The 22,618-nt window shown below is 37.4% G+C and overlaps 1 protein-coding gene across 1 annotated transcript in view; it reads right to left on the minus strand.

Moving 5' to 3' along the window:
- Window positions 1-984: 984 nt before the first annotated feature.
- The window catches only part of NECTIN3 (nectin cell adhesion molecule 3), a 112,152-nt gene continuing 90,518 nt past the window's right edge, over window positions 985-22,618 (minus strand). Inside the window, exons 8-9 of the mRNA XM_060198405.1 lie at window positions 4,755-4,817; window positions 985-3,925 (exon numbers count right to left, since the gene is read on the minus strand). Of these exons, the coding sequence (XP_060054388.1) occupies window positions 3,746-3,925; window positions 4,755-4,817 (243 nt within the window). The 3' untranslated portion in view covers window positions 985-3,745. The remainder of the gene's footprint in view (window positions 3,926-4,754; window positions 4,818-22,618) is intronic.

Raw genomic sequence — 22,618 nt, forward strand, 5'->3', positions numbered from 1 at the left:
TGGGGACCTGGGGCTCAAACCTGGGTCCTCAGACATTATAACACTATAACTCAACCAGGTGCACCACCACCCAGCCCCCGAGCATTAACTTCTTTTTTAAAATATTTATTTATTTTAATGAGAGAGATATACAGAGAAACACAGAAAGAGACAGACAGAGAGAACAGAGCATGGATTAGCTCTGATTTATGTTGGTGCTGGGGAATTGAACCTGAGACCTCAGAGCCTCAGGCATAAGTCTTTTGCAAAGATTATGCTACCTCTCCAGCCTGACCTTGAACTTCTTCAGAGCTAAAGTACATAAGGTAGTCACTGATAGGAGAACTCACTGAGAAGGGGTAACAAATCAGTGACATTTAAGAATTAATCTAAATTTGGGGGCCAGGTAGTAGCACACTTGGTAGGGCAGGCATGTTATAATGTGCAAGGATTAAGGTTCAAGCCCTTGTTTCCCACCAAGAGGGAAAGGTTCATGACTGGTTCAGTGTTGCAGGTATCTTTCTTTCTCTCTCCAACTCTGTCTCACCTTCCCCTCTTGATTTCTCTGTCTCTATCCAACAAACAAATAAATTAAATTAAAAAATAATCATTAAAAATAATTCATCTGAATTCTTAGCCCATTATACAAGACCAACCCAAGAGGTACAGATGCTTTGAGGCAAACACTTATTCTAATGTGGTTTGCACAGAACACAGTGATCTGCTATTTACAACTGGGTGCACTCTGGGTGCTTAGGCTACCTACAAAATAGGCAATAAAGGTTGTGTGTTTTAGATGGAGACTGCATAGTTTCTCTTGAAATACAAAGCTGTAACCATAAGTGGATAAGTGCTACAAGGATTTATTTCAGTTTCAGTGTGCTTTAGTAAACTAGTTATGGGGAGAGTATTCAGTATCAGCTAGGGCTTATATCCTGAAGCCTTACTTACTGACCTTTAAGAGTCTAATTTCCAAATTTATTTATTTAAAATTTTTTTTAAATATTTATTTTATTTATTTATTCCTTTTTGTTGCCCTTGTTGTTTTATTGTTGTAGTTATTATTGTTGTTGTCGTTGTTGGATAGAACAGAGAGAAATGGAGAGAGGAGGGGAAGACAGAGAGGAGGAGAGAAAGATAGACGTCTGCAGACCTGCTTCACCGCCTGTGAAGCGACTCCCCTGCAGGTGGGGAGCCAGGGTTCGAACTGGGATCCTTATGCCAGTCCTTGTGCTTTGCTCCACCTGTGCTTAACCCGCTGCGCTATAGCCCGACTCCCTAATTTCCAAATTTAAATGGCCATCAAGTAGTCTAGTCTCCAAACTTAGAGGTCAACAGGCTAATTTTAGATGACTTTGTGTGTGTGTGTGTGTGTGTGTGTGTGTGTGTGTGTGTGTGTGTGTGTATGGGGAGGGGGAGGCTAATCAAACCCTTTTAAACTCTTTTCTTTATCACTTAGTATTTCTAGAAAACAGAAGGCACCAAGGTAATTATATAGCTTATGTGACCTATGCTACATGAACTATAAGTTACCAGTTTGTTAAATGTCAGAACTGACAGAGAAGAATGAGGTTGGCTGTGAGAGATGCCTACATACTGAAATTTCTTTCTTATAATTACACCAAAAATGCAAAAAAGCTGAAGACAAGTTAAAGGATTTCTGAAACACAGTGCATCCAAATTTCTTTCCCTGGCACAATATAACAAAATACTATCTGAACTCCCCCTTAAGTTCAAGGTGTGCTTTCTTGAACAATTTGCTTCCCTACAGAATCCTAAAGACCACCCTCAGTATATGAGACTTCTTAATTTCTCAACATGGTGAAGTGCCACTCCATCTCTCCCGTAATTTGTAGTATATATGCAACACTTCCCTGGCAATGTGAGCTCTCACCAGAGTTCTCTTTTGCGAGGATTCCTATATCTTTAGCTATACTAACTCACTGATATCTTTTCAAGCAACACATTTCTTTTGTGTTAATATGCAACAAAGGACCAAAAGACATTAACTCTGAGGTAGTACAGTGATATAGCCATGGGGGTTCCTGGAATTTACCATTTTCTTCTGGATAGTTATAACTTCAAAAATTTCTGTTGCCTAGCTAAAGCAGTAAGTTAGAATTTAAGCATCTTTTCTTCTAAGAATTGTTGGTATTAGAGGGAGAGTATACTACTGTATAAAAGCAAGAGTAATTTGTCTGACAAAGCATGACAACTAAAAAAGGAAATAAACACACAAATAAGAACTAGAGCCAGTACATGAGTCATATGTATCTTTGGTATTTCATGAAAAATCTCCTCTCCTCTCCCCTTGAAGTTAGGTTGGGAATTAACTGTACTATGTGTGTCACTCTTTCCTAATATATGACAAGTCTGTAGTACAGTGTCACAGACTAACCTTTAATCTTGCAGAACATACAATAAAACAATGCTAACAATGTTTTCTTTAAGATACAAGAATGAGTGACTGACATTTGTACAAAAGCCTGCATTCCTGCCCACAATAATTATTACCTTCAAGCTTAGTAAGGAGAACTGGCACAGGGAAATGAGGAAACTCACAGACATATACAGGCACTGAAATATTGCAGGATACACTAATAAGCAACAGATGTGGTTTTTTGACATTTTTTTTCTTTCTCTTTTACTGGCCAGGTCAAGTGGTCAAGGAGAGATAAAGGACAGCATGTGGATTTGGCATATATGCCATATTGAAATGCATTTTTTTGTTTTTAACTTTGCAAATTTTTTACCTGAACAGAGCAGAAATTGTATCTTGGTGGTTTTCCAGCAAGCTTTTTTGAGGTAGATAAAGCTCAGAGAGTATGAAGTCAGAAAATACAGAGGATAGCTAAAGTTATGTATATAAGATTATTCTGAAAAGAAATCTCAGTCAGGAAAGCTGAACTTGTCATGTACAAAACTATAAAAAGAGGTACAGGGCTCAAGGGTATCCACAGTTTAGACGGCATGGGAAACAGGTCAATCTACTGATTGCTAGAAAAGAGCAGAATTGTGGGGACAATGACAGAGCAAAAGAAGAATGCACGTTAGTTAGCTCAAAGCTAATCTAGTCTATGCAGATAATAGCAAGGATATGCATCCCTCAAGACCTTAAGTGTTCCAGAAGGAACATATATTAGAGCATCACACAAGTGTGAAAGCAAGCAGCATGCTTGAAAGGCTAGTTAAACTGCCTTTTGTTGTGGTTGTTGATTGCATATTAAACAAACTTTTCTCTTTCCTCAGGTCTTTTGTAATTGTAATTACAATATTGTAATTGTACTGTTTGCCAGGGAAAACTAAATCCCAACTAAATAATTACTGAAGAGGATTTTGATCTCCCTTTTCTGCCTGTTTGAGTTACAGATGAATAGGCTGGTCTGCCTGAGACCTAGCGAGGTAAACACTCCCAGCTGGGGCCTTTCTTCCTGGAGACCCATTGCTATCATCACAGGCAGATGCTCTACTTTTAAATGAGCATGCCATTGTAGGCCAACTGTTAGTAGTTAAACACCAACCTCACAGAAACACACAAAGCTACATTCAAGTTCACAGACACAGCTGGTGGTAAAGGAACTCTTAATAAAGGGGGGGGGGGTGTCTGCTATCAGCTCCAAGTCATTCAATTCACTAGGACTTCCGATACACTTAGACTGTGATTGTTTTATATGAGAGAGAATAAAATAATAACTGTCGGCTTCAGCTTCTCTCCCTAACCTAAGAATAAACATTTGTTAGACAACTCATTGGAAAAAGTGGAAAATCACACATAATGCTCTCGTGGATTGATGTAGATGGGCTCAGGGTCGTTGTCTGGGTGATGTTTGCCAGGGCTCTGGTCTTGGTAGCACATCTGATTATACAGGGGATACATCTGCTGAATCCCATCTTCCCCCACTGGATTCTCATCTTCATAGTCAAATCTTCTGCTATGTAGGCCATTCTAAAAATTCAAACATTGCTTACATTAGTAGAACAGCTGTTAACATTTTTCTAGCACTTTAGTAAAAACAGACAAGAATAGACTTAATTACAGTGAGTGTCCCTGACTCATTACCCCCCAAGTTATTGAATGGCAAGGTGAAGTTCAACAACTTCTCATTTCCCAGTTGTTTGTTGTTTACAGTACCTGGACATGAGCAAAGAAGCTCCTAAAGAGAAAACTGTGCTTTGTCAGGAATGTAGCCAGTTTCAAGTTTGGGATTTGGAATTGTTATCAGTTAAAATAAACTGGAGAAGAGGCTGTGGACTTCAAATGCCCCTCAGCAAGGCTCAAGCCTGGAAACAGTACATGACACACACAAAAATTTGGGTCCAATAGTCACATAACTAAAAGAAACTTCCAGATACAAAACTGGGGAATTATGGAAAAAATAAAGTGAAATAAACTGGTGGTTTTACTGGATTCTGGACACAACTAAAAATAAGGAACACTACCATGAAAATATCTTCTTGTCTTACCTCTCTTCTTGCTTGACTTTGGGTCACAGCTGAAAGTACAAAATGAATGCATACCTCCCCCCATCCCTAGGACTCCTCTGTGGTGTCTGTTCATTGACCTTTCTGCCTATGTATTGGTTTCATAAAACTTGATTACTTCCAGGAGAGATAAGCATGCTCAAGAACATCACATACTCATAGATTAGATGCGCATACAACAAAGTGATGATTAAAATGGAATCACACAGCAGTCAAATGGTATTTTAATAAGCATGGTAGCCACCATGGTAGTCTGCCTGGGTGAACACTCACATCAAGATTGTGTTACTTACAGAGTGCTGAAGACTGCCAACCTCTCTTTCTTTGAACTGAGTCTCCAAAGGCAAGTGTTCGGTCTAGAGGAGGAACGAAGAAAAAAGACATGCACTTTAAAGCATCAAAAACAGGATAAAAGAGATCAAACAAGACCACTAAAACTTCTATTTTAAAAGAGCCAACCATGTCTTGTTACATGTCTGCCAACTAAGCAAAATATTGTACATGAAGATAGGATAAAGCAACTACATTTCCTGAGAGCTAGGTTCTCTCTCCTGACTCCAGACTTCTGGAAAGAACTATACCAAACATCTGCAAGCTCTTATGCAAACTTATTTACATCTTACTTGAGGGAGGCCTCACCACAGAAAGTCTCATCATCTGTCACTGTGAGAATCAGCTATTTCTTAAAATGGTTAGAGGAGTGGTAATGAAATGCCATTTTGTGTCTTCCTCTATAGTTGCATGTATGGGTATGACTCTCTTCTGACCTGCTACTTTCTGTTCCCTAGCCCCACCAGATTTTAAAGGGAATTTATTGCTTTCAAACCTCGTCTAAGAATCTTTCTCAACTTCCCTTTTGGTTTATGGACACAGATCGAAGTATATATGAATACCTTCAATTGCTAATCTCTGGTTTCTAGTTCAGTGCCTAGAGAATAAAGTTTAATAGATAGAATATAAGATACTTCCCACCCTGAGAGGAAAAAAAAGTCCTATCATGTAAGTATGTTTTTCATTTCATTTCATTGCTATACTTATGCTAGTCATTTGTGATTGGTTTTACTTTTTCTTTTTTAATTAGAGCACTGCTCAGCTCTGGCTTCTGGTGGTGCCAGGGATTGAACCTGGCACTTTGAAGCCTCAGGCTTAGGAGTCTCTTTGCATAACACTTATGCTATCTACCCCCACCCACTTATGCTGGTCATTAGGTCTAGCAGGTTTGCTCCTAAATTTCCAGCAATTGAAATACTACCTTATATAGTATTATTCCATGTCATTTTTGGCATGATACTTTAATACTCTCCACATGATCAGTCAATAATGGATGGTACACACTGGTAAAAGTCCGAGAAACTTATTAAAGGTAATATGTACATTATTAAAGGTAACATGTATCCACTGCGCCACCTCCCAGACCACTAGCCCTGAACATCCTAATAACAACCCTGCATTAACTATCAGGGTTTATGGAGAAGGAAACTGTATGTTATAACCATCCAATTTCTGACAAGGTACACAAGGTTTCAATTTAATTAAATGCTGGGTAAGTATATGTATTCACATTCTGCTCTTCTGTAAACTACTTGAAATATTTCATACTCTGTTTTGTTTTTTTAAAAAAGCTAATGATCATAAGGTTGGAGAGAGCACAGTGGTAGTGCATGGGACTTGCATAAGAGAGGCCCCAGATTTGTTCCCTGGTAACATCATATGCCTGGGCTGAGTAGTATTCTGCTTAAAATACAGCCAAACTTAATGACCACAGAATACCAATAATAATGATGATGATGATAAATTTAAAATCTTGCTTAAAGCCTCACATATGTTTGGTGTTTAATATGTAGGCACTGAATTAATCAACAATTTTCAACTGATGGATTACAGCATATATTTTTCTATTATTCATGTGAATTTTTTTTCACTGAGATGCTTGGCTACAACTTTAATATGTACTTGATTTCTCAACCTACATATACTATCTTGTAGCAACTTTTATTACACTGCAACCCATATTCATGTTTCTGATTTACTAAGATCATATAGACTTTCATTCCTGGCATCCAATGTGCTAACACTACTTGTTTTTTAATTTTTATTATATGCTATTGTAATAAATGTTTAACTTCTCTGACTCAACAAATAAATTGATACCTCCACACTCTTTATTATGTGTTATAGTTGAGCTTATTTCATGTAGATGATACTTTAAAATCCCATAAAGAGAGCTTTCAGAATTTTACGGTTTATTTTCCATGGTGTAGCTAGTACTTGAAAGTCCATAAACAGAGTTTTTAGAATTCTTACAGTTTATATTCAGTAATCACAGAAATAAAATTTCAAGTTGCAACTGTCATGAGGACTACAATAACCTTGGCTACTCTGCTCTGGCAATGGAAAAACGTCAAGCTAAAGTTCCATTTGAAACCATTATCTCCACTATCAAATATGAGTACTAGAAGCTTTCTAGCTCCTTTTATAATATCATCCTCAAAATGCTCTAGATTACTTTTTCTCTTACTCTGAACTCTTTAAAACACAATCTTCTATATTCCTAAACTTTTTTTCTAATATATCCACTTCAATTTTTAGTTCAAACTGATACATACTACTTCTAGAATCCTTTTTCCTCACCAGGGTTTCACCACCATTTCAGGCAAACCTTTTCAGATAGTAACAGAGAAAAATACTGAAGGGGAAAGGGAAAGATACCACAGTATCAAAGCTTCAGAATCAAACTAGTGAAAGCAAGAGTACTTCTAACTACCGCAAATAACTCCCATATTTCTAATAACAACCTTATTTTTGTCTTATCTCTCAATTATTTTGCTTTCTTAAATTTTTTCTCCATGGATTCTGTCCTCCTGCTACTACAATCATGTTTAAGTTTCTCCCATATTAAGAAAAATTCAAAGACACTTAAAACTCGTAACATCTTAAATTCTAAAAGGTCAGAATTTACCTCTCAGAAACTTCAGTTTAATGAAAGTAACTAACAGTATTTTCCCTGCCAAAGGGCCATCCATTTTCATTCAGTTCTCAGGGGTTTTTATTTTAAATAGCTATATGGTTTTTACTGTAATTACAAATAATTAACATTATAGTTCACTGTGTACTAGAGCTCTGAAAAATTTGAAGTACCAAGCTTTGGAAACTGACATAAAAATGGAAACTTGGAGTGGCAATGAATTTTGGATAAATAAGAATATGTTACAACAAGTAAACCATTAATTGAAAAAGTAACCAAGAAGCCTTAGTACACTGAAATAGTCTTCAGTTGATATCCTAAATAGGGAAGTGGCTGCTAGTGCCAAAAACCAAATTAGAACTATGACAGATGCAAAAAAAAAAAAATCCAGGTAAATATGAAGTAATAACAATAACAACAAAAGTTTGTGGGAAAATAGTGATCTCGAAACACTTTCGTGGCAGCAAAACTATTTAAAACACATCTAATAAATACTACTTATATAATGTTGATTAAACGTTTCTCAAATGGCCAAGATTTTTACTATAACGAAGGGGGGAAAAGTTCCTACAAAGTGTGTTTAAAGACAAGAAGAGGAGGGGGCTGGGCAGTTGTGCAGCGGTTTAAGCGCAAGAAGCACAGGAACCGACACAAGCCCAGTTCCAGGCACCGGCTCCCCACCTACAGGGGGGCAGCTTCACAAGCGGTGTAGCAGGTCTGCAGGTGTCTATCTTTCTCTCCCCCTCTCTGTCTTCCCCACCTCTCTCCATTTCTCTCTGTCCTATCCAAAAGCAGCAGAAACAACAGCAATAATAGCAACAATAACAATGGAAAACAAGATGGCCTCCAGGAACAGTGGATTCATAGTTCAGGCACCAAGCCCCAGCAATAACTCTGGAGACAAATAAATAAATGAATTTAAAAATATAAAGACAAGAAGAGTGTCCAAAAAGTTAATTTAATTCTTTTTTTTTTTTTTTTTTTAAATATTTTATTTTATTTATTCCCTTTTGTTGCCCTTGTTGTTTTATTGTTGTAGTTATTATTGTTGTTGTCGTTATTGGATAGGACAGAGAGAAATGGAGAGAGGAGGGGAAGACAGAGAGGAGGAGAGAAAGATAGACACCTGCAGACCTGCTTCACCGCCTGTGAAGCGACTCCCCTGCAGGTGGGGAGCCGGGGTTCGAACAGGGATCCTTATGCTGGTCCTTGTGCTTTGCGCCACCTGTGCTTAACCCGCTGCGCTACAGCCCGACTCCCCGTTAATTTAATTCTTAATAATCTCATCTTAACTGGAGGAGTCTTGGAATTAATATATGTCTAAAACAGTCACACATACACACACACACACATACACAAATAATGAATTTTGAAACCATAAATAATACTTTTAAAAAAAAATTTTATATTTATTTTATTTATTTATTTATCCCCTTTTGTTGCCCTTGTTGTTTTATTGTTGTAGTTATTATTGTTGTTGTCGTTGTTGGATAGGACAGAGAGAAATGGAGAGAGGAGGGGAAGACAGAGAGGAGAGAAAGATAGACATCTGCAGACCTGCTTCACCGCCTGTGAAGCGACTCCCCTGCAGGTGGGGAGCCGGGGTTCGAACCGGGATCCTTATGCTGGTCCTTGTGCTTTGTGCCACCTGCGCTTAGCCCACTGAAATAATACTTTTTAAAGTATTTGATATTAGTCTACTGACCAGGAGGAAATGTTAGTGTTAACACGTTTGTTCTGACTTACTAATTTTTACACTGCCTAAAAAGAATATTATCTCCCTAAAGAGTAGCATAATTAGCTAAAGGGTGGATTTCCACAGTTGGCTCACATTCATAACGATTTAATGATAAGAAACTAAGGTACTCTGCCGGGCTAGCGTGAGGGTGTTTCTTTCCAGGCACGTGCTCTCTGGGTTGGAGAGAACTTGACTGGAGCCAACCTGGGCTGCTGCTTACTCAGCAATGCGGGTGAGAGACCAGGAATTTGTGGCAGAGCGGGAATGCAATGTATCTTTATTGATCAGAGACAATACTTTTATATATTAGAACCAGAAGTGGAAAGTCGGAAAAGGAAATGGCTAGGAAAGGGGGCGGAGAAAAGAAAAGAGTGGGCTAAGGTAGAAACTCCTTTAGCAGCTGTTGCAAAGGCTTTAACCAGTGGGATTAATTAATACCCTGCAGGCAGGGTGGGTCTCAAGGTAGAAAGAGGATAGATCAAAGGTGGGGAACTTTCAGGCAAAACAATGATTATATAAATAGACCATAGTATCAGCAATGGAGGATGGAGGATGGAGGATGGAGCAGAGCGGGGAGGCGGGGGAGTTGCTGGCTTAAGGCCTGACAGTATTCACTTTAGAATGTCTAGTCTAGAAGGGAGGTATGGAGAACGCATTCTTTGCATTCATGAGGACCAGTGTCCAAATTATTCCTAAGGTTTTACATGGATACACACTAAGCATCCTACAGCTTTGTACTAGTGTGTAATTGGTTTGCCACCTTCCCCATGAAAGCATATAGCAAATTTCCCTGTCACATCTGTGGGTAATTTATTGTACACCAGACATAACCAAATATGCTAATGTGCACTTAAACTTTTTTAATGGAAACAGAGATTCTCGCAATATGGATTATATAAAGAATGCATGAGTAGTAAAATATGCTATTACTTCAACTCTGCCTGAAATCACAGCCAGCCTCTTAGAAATGGAGCAAATTACTACATATTGGCCTCTTATGCCTGTCCAGGAACTAAATCCTTGATAATATATTTATATGGCTCATTCCATATTAGTTATTTTCTATTTGTGCTTTTCTTATACTCTCCATTCCACTAGAGAGCAGAGAAATCGTTCCCTTTTATTTCCTTGTATTAGAGTTTCAAGTTCATACCTAGGATTCATATTGAAATTACCTCCTATTATACTCTAAATAGAGATGCTTCTGGAATTGCTGAGTCACAGGACAGCCAGTCATTTTCTCTGAGCTCTATAATCTGCACTGTTTTTCCCATGGCCTATTTTTTAAGATATTTGGTATCTATGGACATATTCTTTCCCTTATATCTCCACAGGACATATTTTAAAAGATTTATTTATTTCATGAGAGAGAACCAAAGAGTTTCAGCACATGTATACTAGGGATAACACCAGATTTCACACATGCAAGTTCTACATGCTAGCACTGAGTTATCTTCCTGGCCACTAAGGCATATTTGTTTAAAGGATTTTATCTATTGACAGACCTTACCCTAATAATTCTCTCTTATACTGAGAAGTGATAAATTTTGTCTTCTCCTAATCATAATGGAGAAGTAGCAGCATATCAGCATTTTTGTGATAAGTTACTACAAAAAAAAACTGGACAAAATATTTAAAACAATAGGTTTCAGACAGTAAACAACTGTTCTGCATAGATCTTAGTTCATAGAGAATGGGAACACACATGCAGAAATACATAATTCAATGACTCTCCAATAGACTTGACTTATCTGCTGACACAAGAAGAAAAACCAACATGAGCAAAAGGTCTCACTTAACTGAGCAGACAGAGCTCAGCATTCAGGCAATCTGAGTGGTGGGAATCCACAGAACAGGGAACTAAAGAGAAGAATCGGGGGGTGGGGGAGATAGCCAAGATGGCAACTTGGAAACAACACCTGGCATGAGCTCCAAAAAGAAGCGGCATACAACCTGGGATTCTCTGGAGAGGGTAGGATATCTGGCTTGTCTGTGAAAGGGTGAAAATGGATGGTCAAGGTGACACCAAAAAAGAGTCCTATAACCCACTCTTAGGCTGGCAAATAGAGGCCAAACGGACAAAAAAAGGAAAATCTTTGCCTTCACTATTTCTGAACTCACCCTTGCCCTCACCCCAGAATCAGCCCCAAGGGCTGGCCAGCCGCTCCTAGCAGGCTTCCTGTGGAGCTATTTTCTTCATCAAGATTCCTGGCTCAGCAGAGGTGTCAGTCCAAGTCTTTTTCTTTTTCTTCTCTTTTTTTTTAGGTGGCTAGAGCTCTATTTGAGTGACAAAAATTTGACCAGTCAGAGCCTCAGCCCTGCCTGGGGTTTTTTTGTTTTGTTTTTTTGATACTTCTTATAATTAGCTGTCTTTGCTTAGGCTGTGTGCAGCCAATTTGGAATGGTCCAAGCTGCAGACAAACTGTGAGGGTTTTTCATTATATTTTATTTTATTATTGATATTAATATATATGCATGTCCTTTTTCCTTCCTCTTCAGGCTGACCAAAATTAACTGCTATTGCTTTTTACATTGACAGGTGACTGGGTGTCCTATCCATTGTGAGAGGAATTTGTTTCTCTCTCCATCTTCCCTCCACCCTTTTTCTTTACTCCTAGCTAATTCAAAAAACAAACACAAACTCCTTTCATTATTTTTTTTTCTTTTCTTTCTTTTCCTTTTCTTCTTTTGCTTTCTGAATTCACTGGCACTTGTTTGGGAATTATTTTGTGGGAGAAATCTGACTCGGAGTGAACTCTCTATGTGTGTGTGTCTTTTCTACTTTCTTTCTCCTCTTGCAATCCCTAAAATTTATAGTGGATAGTAGATTTGCATAATTGTCTACTCTTGCTTTCCCTTTTTTTCCTTTCTCTTTCTTTTTCTTTTGGCTTTGTTTATTATTCATTCTTGGACTGGAGGTTTTGTTTGGCTAGCTGGTATTGGTTGAACCACATTAATCATTGCTTCAGTTGCTATTGTTGTAATTTCTGAGGTTTGTAACTGCATTTGTGAAAAGTCTTTAGTATAGTGTGGCTATTACTCAAAACACAACAACTGAAGAATGACAGGACAGAAGATTACAAACCATATCAATAATAATAAAAAAAAAGTGGTTAAATCAAGAGCAAATAAAACTGCTACCACAATAAATTAGGACAGGAGCCCAGAAGAAACTCCAAATCAGTCAGAAGTAACCATGTAACAACAGATAAGAAAGGCATGCAGGCAACAGTAAACCTAATAATCACAGACATGAAGACAACTATGGAGGAAAGGGCTATCAGAATTAGGGAAACAACAGATGAGACCCTCAAGGAAAAACTAGCTACCTCGAGGTAATTAGAGAACTGAAAGCTGAAATAGCTGAGCTACAACATCAATTAGCAGAACAAGCTAATACTATAACTGAACTGAAGAAAGAAGCTGAGGGAAGGGAAAGCAGATTAACAGAAATGGAAAACACGAATTAGCCAGACAGAGGAAGAGCTAGAGAAAATTAAGAAAGAGGAAAAAGAGCTCAAAAAGAAAATGAAAGACACTGAAACCAACAACAGAGACATATGGGATGATCTCAAAAGAAGTAGCATTCACATAAATTGGCCTACCAGAGGAATAAAGAGAGGAAGGGGAAGTAAACATACTAGAGGAAATAATAGAAGAAAACATCCCAGACCTGAACAACAGAAAGGACATTAGGATTCAAGAGGCTGGGCAGAGGATAGATAGCATAATTGTTATGCAAACAGACTCTCATGCCTGAGGCTCCAAAGTACCTGGTTCAATCCCCCGCACCACCATAAGCCAGAGCTGAACAGTGCTCTGGTTAAAAAATTTAAAAATAAAAATAAATAAATAAATAAATAAAAATAAAAGTCTAAAAAAAAAGTATTCGAGAGGCCCAGAGAGTCCCAAACAGAATTAACCCAGACCTGAAGACACCAAGACACATCATAGTTACAATGAAAAGAAGTAAGGATAAAGAAAGGATCCTAAAGGCTGCATGAGAAAAACAAAAAGTCACATACAGGGGAAAACCCATAAGACTATCAGGATACTTCTCCACTCAAACTCTAAAACCCAGAAGAGAATGGCAGGATATATATTGAGCCCTCAATGAAAAATGGTTCCAACCAAGGATAATGTATCCTGCTAGACTTTCAAACTAGATAGAGGGATCTAAGCCTTCTCAGACAGGCAACAGTTAAAGGAAGCAACCATCAACAAGCCTGCCCTGAAAGAGGTTCTAAAAGATCTCTTATAAAATCTCTTATATCAGAGCAAATAAAAAATTGTTGAATAATGGCACTGTAATGCCTTAATTCCATAATATCAATAAATGTCACCCATTAAAAGGCACAGAGTGGGAGAATGGATCAGAAAACATAACCCAACCATAGGCTGCTTGCTAAAATCCCACCTGGCCCAACAAGACAAACACAGACTTAAAGTGAAAGGATGAAAAACTATCCTACAGGCTAATGGACCACAAAAAAAAAACCAGGAACAGCCATTCTCATCTCTGACACCATAGACTTTAAGTTAAATAAAGTGATAAAAGATAGGCAAGGCCATTCCATAAAGATTTGAGGATCAATCAACCAAGAAGATTTAATAGTTATTAACATCTATGTACCCAATGCATCTAAATATATCAAATATCTACTGAAAGAACTACAAAAATACATCAATAGTAATACAATAATAGTGGGAGACTTCAACACCCCACTCTCACACTTAGATCAATGAAGCAAAGAATCAACATAGAAACAAGAGAATTAAATGAAGAGATGGACAGACTAGACCTCCTGGGCATTTTTCAGAGTTCTTCACCCTAAAAAAACTGGAATACATGGTCTTTTCTAATCCACACAGCACATCCTCAAGGACAGACCACATGTTAGGCCACAAGGACAGTATTAACAAATTCAAGAGCATTGAAACCACCCAAGTATCTTCTCAGACCACAGTGGAGCAAAGCTAACATTCAACAACAAACAGAAAATCACTAAAAGTTACAAAATTTGGAAACTCAACAACATGCTGCATAAGAACTGCTGGGTCAGAGAGACACTCAAGCAAGAAATTCAAATGTTCCTTGAAACAAATGAAAATGAAGATACAAGTTATCAAAATATTTGGGACATAGCTAAATCAGTACTGAGAGGGAAACTCATAGCCATACAATCACACATTAGAGAACAAGAAAACTCAAATAGACAACCTTACTGCATGCCTTAAGGAATTAGAGGAAGAGGAACAAAGGAACCCTAAAGCAACCAGAAGGATGGAAATCACTAAAATCAGAACAGAAATAAATAATATTGGAAGTAAGAGAACCATATAAAATATCAATGAAGCCAAGTGTTTGGATCTTTGAAAAAGTAAACAAAATTGGCAAGCCCTTAGCCAGACTCACTAAAAAAAGAGGGGAGGGGAGAAGACTACAATAAATAGAATTGTAAATGATAGAGGAGAACTGAGGCCACAGAAATCCAGAAAATCATGCGAAGCTTTTACAAAGAACTATAGGCCACCAAGCTAGAGAATCTGGAAGAAATGGAAGAATTACTAGAAACATATAACATATACCTTTCCAAAACGGAACCAAGAAGAACTACAAAACCTAAATGGACCAATCACAGACAAAGAAATTGAAACTGTTATTAAGAATCTTCCCAACAATAAAAGCCCTGGACCAGATGGGTTTACAAACGAATTCTACAAAACCTTCAGAAAACACTAGAGAAAGAGACAGACAGGCTGGGAGTATGGATTCACCTGTCAACACCCAGGCTTAGCAGGGAAGCAATTACAGAAGCCAGACCTTCCACCTTCTGCATCCCACAATGACCTTGAGTCCATACTCCCAGAGGATAAAGAATAGGAAAGTTATCAGGGGAGGGGATGGGATACAGAGTTCTGATGGTGGGAATTGTGTGGAGTTGTACCCCTCTTATCCTATGGTTTTATCAATGTTTCCTTTTTATAAATGAAAATTTTTTAAAAAGAAAAAAAGAAGAATCCAAAGACTTTCATGACTGAAGCTATGAAGTCCCAGGTTCAATCCCAAGCACTAGCTTAAACCCAAGCTAAGCAGTGCTTTGATCTTGACCCTTTGGTCTATCTGTCTGTCTGTCTCTCATTAAAACAAATAAAAATATTCTTAGGAAGAGTCCATAAAATCAAGTTATTAAAGTAAATTAACTTCCAGGAGATAACTCTTATTGACAAGTAATGACAAAATCCAAACAAAAATGAGCGTTGACAATATCCAGAATTTGACTAAAGTAGATTAAGCAGGAAATAATTCAATGGAAACTAACCCAGATATAACAAATGGAATGGATTTTACAGATAAGATCTTTAAAACAGCTATTAAAAATATGCTTGAGTACATAGAAGAAAATGAGAACATGAAAACTGAAAGCCATTTTTTAAAAAATAAAAAAAACTTCAAAGGCAGAAAAGATGCAACATCTGAAATGGAAAAGTCACTATACAGCTTTCATAGATATCTCAAAAGAAAAATTTTTTTACACCTTAAAAGACTGCTTTCTCTCTCTTACACACACACACACCTCAAGAAGAAAAGAACACAAGGGTTAGAACAAACTGAATATTACTTGGGGTATTAACTACTTGTTTTATTAGAGCTATGAAAAGAAGGAAAGACAAAAGCATTTTTGAAGAATTATTAAAACTTTGAATATTGATAAAAATACATATAACTTTAAGAAGCTTAATGAGTCTCAAATAGAGTAAACAATGTCACAACACATTTCAAAATCAACTGCTGAAAGCTAATTACAAAGAGAAAATGAAAGATGTAGCCTGAGACACTTATTTCAAGAGAAATAAAGAATTATTGTAGCTCCTCACTATTAAGAAAAATAAAGGTCAGAAGGCAATGAAATCACAACTTAAAATTACTTAATGAAAAAAAAGTCAAAACAGGACTCTTTATCCCACAATAATATTAAAAAATGAAGGTGAAATAAAGAAAATTTCAGACAAGCATTATTTAAGAGACTTTTTTTTTTCTTCCCAGCCAGAATGTTATGGAAAATTTCTTCTGGTTGAAGAAAACTGAATCCAAACAAGCTTTAATTAATCATTGATAAGTTAAAACCTATACTAGATTTCAGTGAGTTCATTAGAAAAAACAAAGTGAACTCTCCAGAGCCCTGCCCCATTAGGAAAAGACAGAAATAATCTGGGAGTATAAATGACCGACCAACACTTATATCCGGCAGAGAAACAATTACAGGAGCCTTCTGCATCCCCAAAAGAATTTTGGTTCTTACTTCTGGAGGGGTAAATGATAGATGAAGATGACCAAAGGGCTATGAACCCCAATTCCATCAGTTTTGACATCAAAACTTGTGTCACCAGGAATCTTTTTTTTTTTTAATTTCTTTATTGGGGAATTAATGGTTTATAGGAATCTTGTTTCTATACCATCACTGAAAGGGAGGTGAAACTGGAAAACACCAGAGGAAATCAGGCAGTGTTTCTCTTACCTGAGAGAGAAAAGGAAAAAAGGAAGGATGCTTGTAAGTAGTAATAGGTGTAGGTGAGACTTAGAAAGAAAGTGAAGGGGGGTCAGGCGGTAGCACAGAGGGTTAAGCGCAGGTGGCCCAAAGTGCAAGGACCAGGGTAAGGATCCCGGTTCTAGCCCTCAACTCCCCACCTGCAGGGGAGTCGCTTCACAGGCAGTGAAGCAGGTCTACAGGTGTCTGTCTTTCTCTCCCCATCTCTGTCTTCCCCTCCTCTCTCCATTTCTCTCTGTCCTATCCAACAATAAACGACATCAACAACAACAATAATAACCACAACAAGGCTACAACAAGGGCAACAAAAGGGGGGAAAATGGCCTCCAGGAGCAGTGGGTTCATGGTGCATGCACTGAGCCCCAGCAATAACCCTCGAGGCAAAGAAAAAAAGGTGAAGGGAGTATCATAGAAAAATAAGCAAAAAAGGGGCTGGGTGGTGACGCACCTGGTTGAGGGCACATGTTACAATGCCCAAGGACCTGGGTTCAAGCCCCTGGTTCACCACCTGTAGGAGGAGAGCTTTACGAGTGGTGAGGCAGGGCTGCAGGTATCTCTCAGTCTACCTCTGTCTCCTACTTCCTCTCAATTTCTGGATGTCTCTATCCAATAAAGAAATAATAAAAAAATTATTTTTAAAAAAGAAAAGAAAAATTAGCAAGAACACTTCCCAGATGTTATAATGGTTCCATCCTCACTTGTCTGGACAGATGACCTCACCAATATGTCCTGGAACCTTGCCTCTCCTGAGTTCTACCCCACTAGGAAAAGATAAAAGCAGGCTAAGGGTATGGATCAATCTGCCAACACCCATGTCCATAGGAGAAGCAGTCACAGAAGCCAGACTCCTACGTTCTGTACCCCCAAAACAATTTTGATCCATATTCCTTGTGGGGGAGAAGTGATAAGAGGAAGAGGATAAGAGGACTCTGAACTCTAGCTCCATCAAGACCTGGAGAGAGAGGAGGAAAAAGGGAGGGACATTTGGATGTAGTAATAGGGTTGGTTATATGTGGCTTGGAGGGGAAGAGAAGACTGGACCTGAAGAAAAAGGGGGCAATTATGTTCTGATGTAGATAGATAGTAGTAGATATGATGGTTAAGCTATGTCTGCTACCTTGGGAGAACTGCCGTGGCTTGCAGTGGAGGGATGAGGGATTCAGAATTCTGGTAGTGGGAATGGTATGGAATTGTACCCTTATTATCTTATAATCTTGTAAATCAATATTAAATCACTACTAAAACATAACATAAAAAGAAAAACAAAGTGAAACCCAAAGGAAATAAAGAAATAGAGTAAAAAAAAATCAATAAACTATGAGCAAGCATTGAACAAAATTAATGAAACAAAATGTTGATTCTTTGAAAAGATTAATAACCATCCTAAGGCCCTAGTAATACAGTACAAATAAAAAATATGCAAACCAATTATCAGAACAAAAAGGTGACATCCTGATATTACATTAATTAAAAGGATAAGCAAATGTGTTATAAACAATTTGATACCAATTAATTTTAATAATCTAGATGACAAGGACAAATGTCTTGACAGATATAATTAAATTTGTTATCCTCAGAAAAAGTCCAGGCTTACTTGGAATTTCCAGTAAATTCTAGCAAACATTTAAAGAACTGATACCATCCTAGTTTTTTTTTCTGTAAAAAGGAAGAGAAGAGAATATTTTATAAATCCTTTTATAAGATTTGGAAAATTCTAAAATGTTTGAAAACTAGAAAATATATATCTTGATACTCTAAGAAACAACAGATTTTCATTCAGACTTTGTTTTTTTTAAATCAGAGTACTGCTCAGCTCTGGTTTATGATGGTATGAGGAACTGAACCTGGGACCTCAGAGTCATAGGCATTAGAGTTTATTTGCATAATCACACACACACCCCACTTCACAGACTTAAACCAAACCAAAACAGTCTTTAACAGCTGAATAAATAAACAAATCAGGGTGTACTTACTTAGCAATTAAAGAAAACTCATTCATGCAATAACTGGATCTCAAAAACATTTTATGCTAAGCAAAATAAATTAGAAGTAAAAGAGCACACTGTTCTTTTATTTATATAAAGTTGTTTGAAGGTATAATGAATATACTGTCATAGAGAAGACATTAAAGATGCCTGAGGTGGCAGAATAGGCCAGGGAGGTGGGGTCAGGACTATCAGCAGTGGTGTGTGTGATAGAAAGATGCTTATGTGTTAGAAAAGTTCTTGATTTCAGCACTGGTTATAGTTGTATAAATACATACACTTAACAAAGCTTGTCAAATTGTACACTTAAAGTTTAACTCTCTCAGACAGGCTGGGAATATGGATTGACCTGTCAATGCCCATGTTTGGTGGGGAAGCAATGACAGAAGCCAGACCTTCCACCTTCTGCATCCCACAATGACCTTGGGCCCATACTCCCAGAGGGATAAAGAATAGGAAAGCTATCAGGGGAGGGGATGGGATACAGAGGTCTGGTGGTGGGAAATGTGTGGAGTTATACCCCTTTAATCGTATGGTTTTTTTTCAGTGTTTCCTTTTTATAAATAAAAAAAAGAAAAAGAAAAAAAGAAGAAAAATTTAACTCTCTCTCTTTTTTTTTTTCCATTGATTACCACTGGAACTTAATACCTATACAACCCCAATGTTCCTGGTGGCTGAGTTTTTGTTGTTGTTGTTGTTATTGTTGTTGTTTGTTTGTTTTCCTTCTCCTTATTTCCTTTTCTTACAGAGACAGAGAGAAATAGAAGTGCCTGAAAGAGAGAAGAAGAGGAACACTGCTCCATCATTCATGTAGCTTCCCTCCTGCAGGTGGTTACCAGAGTCTTGAATCATATTCTCGCACATAATAATGTGTGCACTCTAGCATGTGAACCACTGCCCAACCCCTAGAACTGTACACTTAAAAGAGGAAAAAGCATTACATAAATCATACTTCTATAAAGTTGAGTTAAAAGACATTCCTTTCAATTTTATTGTTGTTATTCCATTTGTGGAAAGTATAGATGGTGACAAACAGTATACTGTGAAGTCACTGGCATAGTCTATAATCTAATCTGATAAAAATGCATAGTAGATTCTTAATAAATACTATATAGTAGTGATATATCATATAAAAGGCTGTTCTTGATTCAGGAGTTTGACTATCTAATTGCTGTTTGTGTTCTAGTGACTGGAACCCTAAACTATAGAGATCACTTAACCACTAACAATAAAAAAGTAACACATAACAAAATGGCTACCACACATAATTCACAGAGTAAGGATTCCACAAGGAAGATAGGAGATTACATACATTTCTATTAAATTACTTTAAAGGGATTTATAAAACCATCACTCAAAGGTCAGTCTTTCCCTAATACTGTATTGTTTGTTTTTTTAAGTTGTGAAAACAGCAGGCCAGGTTGCATGACAACAATAAAAGCAATATTATGGTCAAGCAAAATTTGCAAAAACATTAGTTAGGCACTTGTTTAGTGAAATATATAATTGTTACTATTCTCCACCTTAATTATCCACAAAGGTGAATGTGTCTTAAACTATAATAGACCCTTGACAATCAAATATTTGAAACTGCTAGTTTCAACCATTTGTGAATGAGTTGCAAAAGGTTATGACATACAGTAATTTGTAATTTTGTTGAGATACAAATTTGAATCAAGATTTAGATAGTTTTTCTGTTTGGGTAATCATTTATTTATCTCAGTGTGTTCTTGATATTCTCAACTCTTGTAAAACACAGCTGGTATTTAGGAATGTTAGGTTTCTCAAATACCTATTAAGTATCCCTTATTAGTATCAAGGGAAGTGATGTTATTAATGAAACTCTTCTTTTTTATTTCAAACACAGAAATAAAAAAGAGATAAGCCAAAAAGTAAAGGATGGATACATGATGATCTCATTTGTAGGTAGAACTTAAGAAACAGAAGTAGAGGGAGCCGGGTGATAGCACAGCGGGTTAATCTCACATGGCGCAAGGATATAAGGATCCCAGCTCGAGCCCCTGGCTCCCCACCTGTAGGGAAGTCACATCACAGGTGGTGAAGCAGGTCTGCAGGTGTTTGTCTTTCTCTCCCCCGTCTGTCTTCCCCTCCTCTCTCCATTTCTCTCTGTCCTATCTAACAATGACAATAACAGTAACTCCAATAGAATTTTTAAAAAGATTTTAAAAATTCAGAGAGAGCTGGTGAAATAGTTGACTTGTATGTGCGCCTTGTTGATGGCCCATATTCCAGACTGGTCTCTATAACATTGAAGGGAGCTTTGCTACTATGGTACTTCTCCTCTCCTCTCTCTCTCTCTCTCTCTCTCTATCTCTCTGTCTCTCTCCAGTGGACTAAAAATAATTAAGAAGGATTTTTTCCCCTTCTATTTTTATTGCTTATGCTTGGCCCACTAATTTAAACATTAAAGGTTGCAATGAGGCAGTAGCAAGAAGAAACTACACAATGTCCTTATGGCAAACTTTCAAATGTAGGTTCAAATAATGAGTTTTATTTATAAATAGAAGAATATTAGATATTTTATACAGCAAGGTACCACTGGAAATTTCTCAAGTCATCACAAAATTGTAATTGCCTGGTTGTTATTGATAATGTCTTATCTAAAAGGCAGGCAGTGTTCCTTCTGATTGGTAAATAAATGTTATTACTTTCTGAGTATACCTTTAGATCTTAATCTTTCAAAGTGAAAACTGTTATGACACATTTTAATAAAATCTCTTATCTCAATTTTTATCTCACTTAAGCCTAACATTAAAATACACTAGTGATATTTCATGCAAGTTGTTATATATTTTGAAAATCATTAAATCAAAGTTTAATGATGATAAATGTGTTGGAAAACCATTTGTGGACAAACTAGATATCCACATATAATACTATGGTGTATCAAACCACAAGTTCTACCCATTTCTACCACACAAATAATCACGCATTCATAGAAACTATTTTCCATAACCAATAAATACCAGCACATTTATTTATTTATTAGTGGGTCTCACACGCATTATTTCACTATTCCAAGGCTGGCTCCTCTTCTTATTTTTATTTTACTTATTGGATAGAAGCAGCCAGAAATTGAGAGGGAAGGGGGTGATAGAGAGGGAGAGACAGAGAGACACCTGCAACGCTGCTTCACCACTTGCAAAGTATTCCCTCTGTGGGTGGGACCAGGGTCTTGAACCAAGGTCCTTCTGCATTGTAGCAGGTGTGCTCAACCAGGTACGCCACTGCCTGGCCCCTGGTTCTATATATATATAGAGAGAGAGAGATAGACAGACAGACAGACAGACAGGCAGACAGACACACGGATAGTTATCACAACAGGAAAGCCTCCTTTGGTGCCAGAGTGCTCCCATAAGATGCTAATGCTTGAGCCCATATGGCGTGCATGGCAAGGTAGTACCCTACCTGTGAAACATATTTCTCAGCACAAGTACATTTTAACATCAGAATACCTTACCATCCTTCTCACAATGGGCACTGGTCTATATTATTCAAGTCATTTCATTTTACCTACAGTGTAAACATTTGACTGAGGGTCATCTAACTACCCACAGACAACAAAAAATATTCTCACTGCCTCTTTTCCATTAGGTATAAATTCTGCCTCAAGATGAGAGCCACATTTTGGGAAGCTTCATTGTTGCAAAATTCAATTGTTCATCTTAAATGAGAACTGCATTTGAATTCCTCTCTAGAAACTAGTAACACAGACCTTTCAAAATTTCGTATTTAATTTGGCATCTAAGTTCTTTCTGCTTTCAAGCCTTCTTCTATATTTCCATTTCAGTATCAACTAAAGAAAAAAAAGTAGACCTTTGTTTTGAAAAGATGAGGGTATACTAAAAAACAAGGGGCCAGGTGGTGGAACAGTTGGCACAGTGAACATGATACGATG

Source organism: Erinaceus europaeus, chromosome 9, assembly GCF_950295315.1.
Source record: "Erinaceus europaeus chromosome 9, mEriEur2.1, whole genome shotgun sequence".
Classification (NCBI taxonomy): domain Eukaryota; kingdom Metazoa; phylum Chordata; class Mammalia; order Eulipotyphla; family Erinaceidae; genus Erinaceus; species Erinaceus europaeus.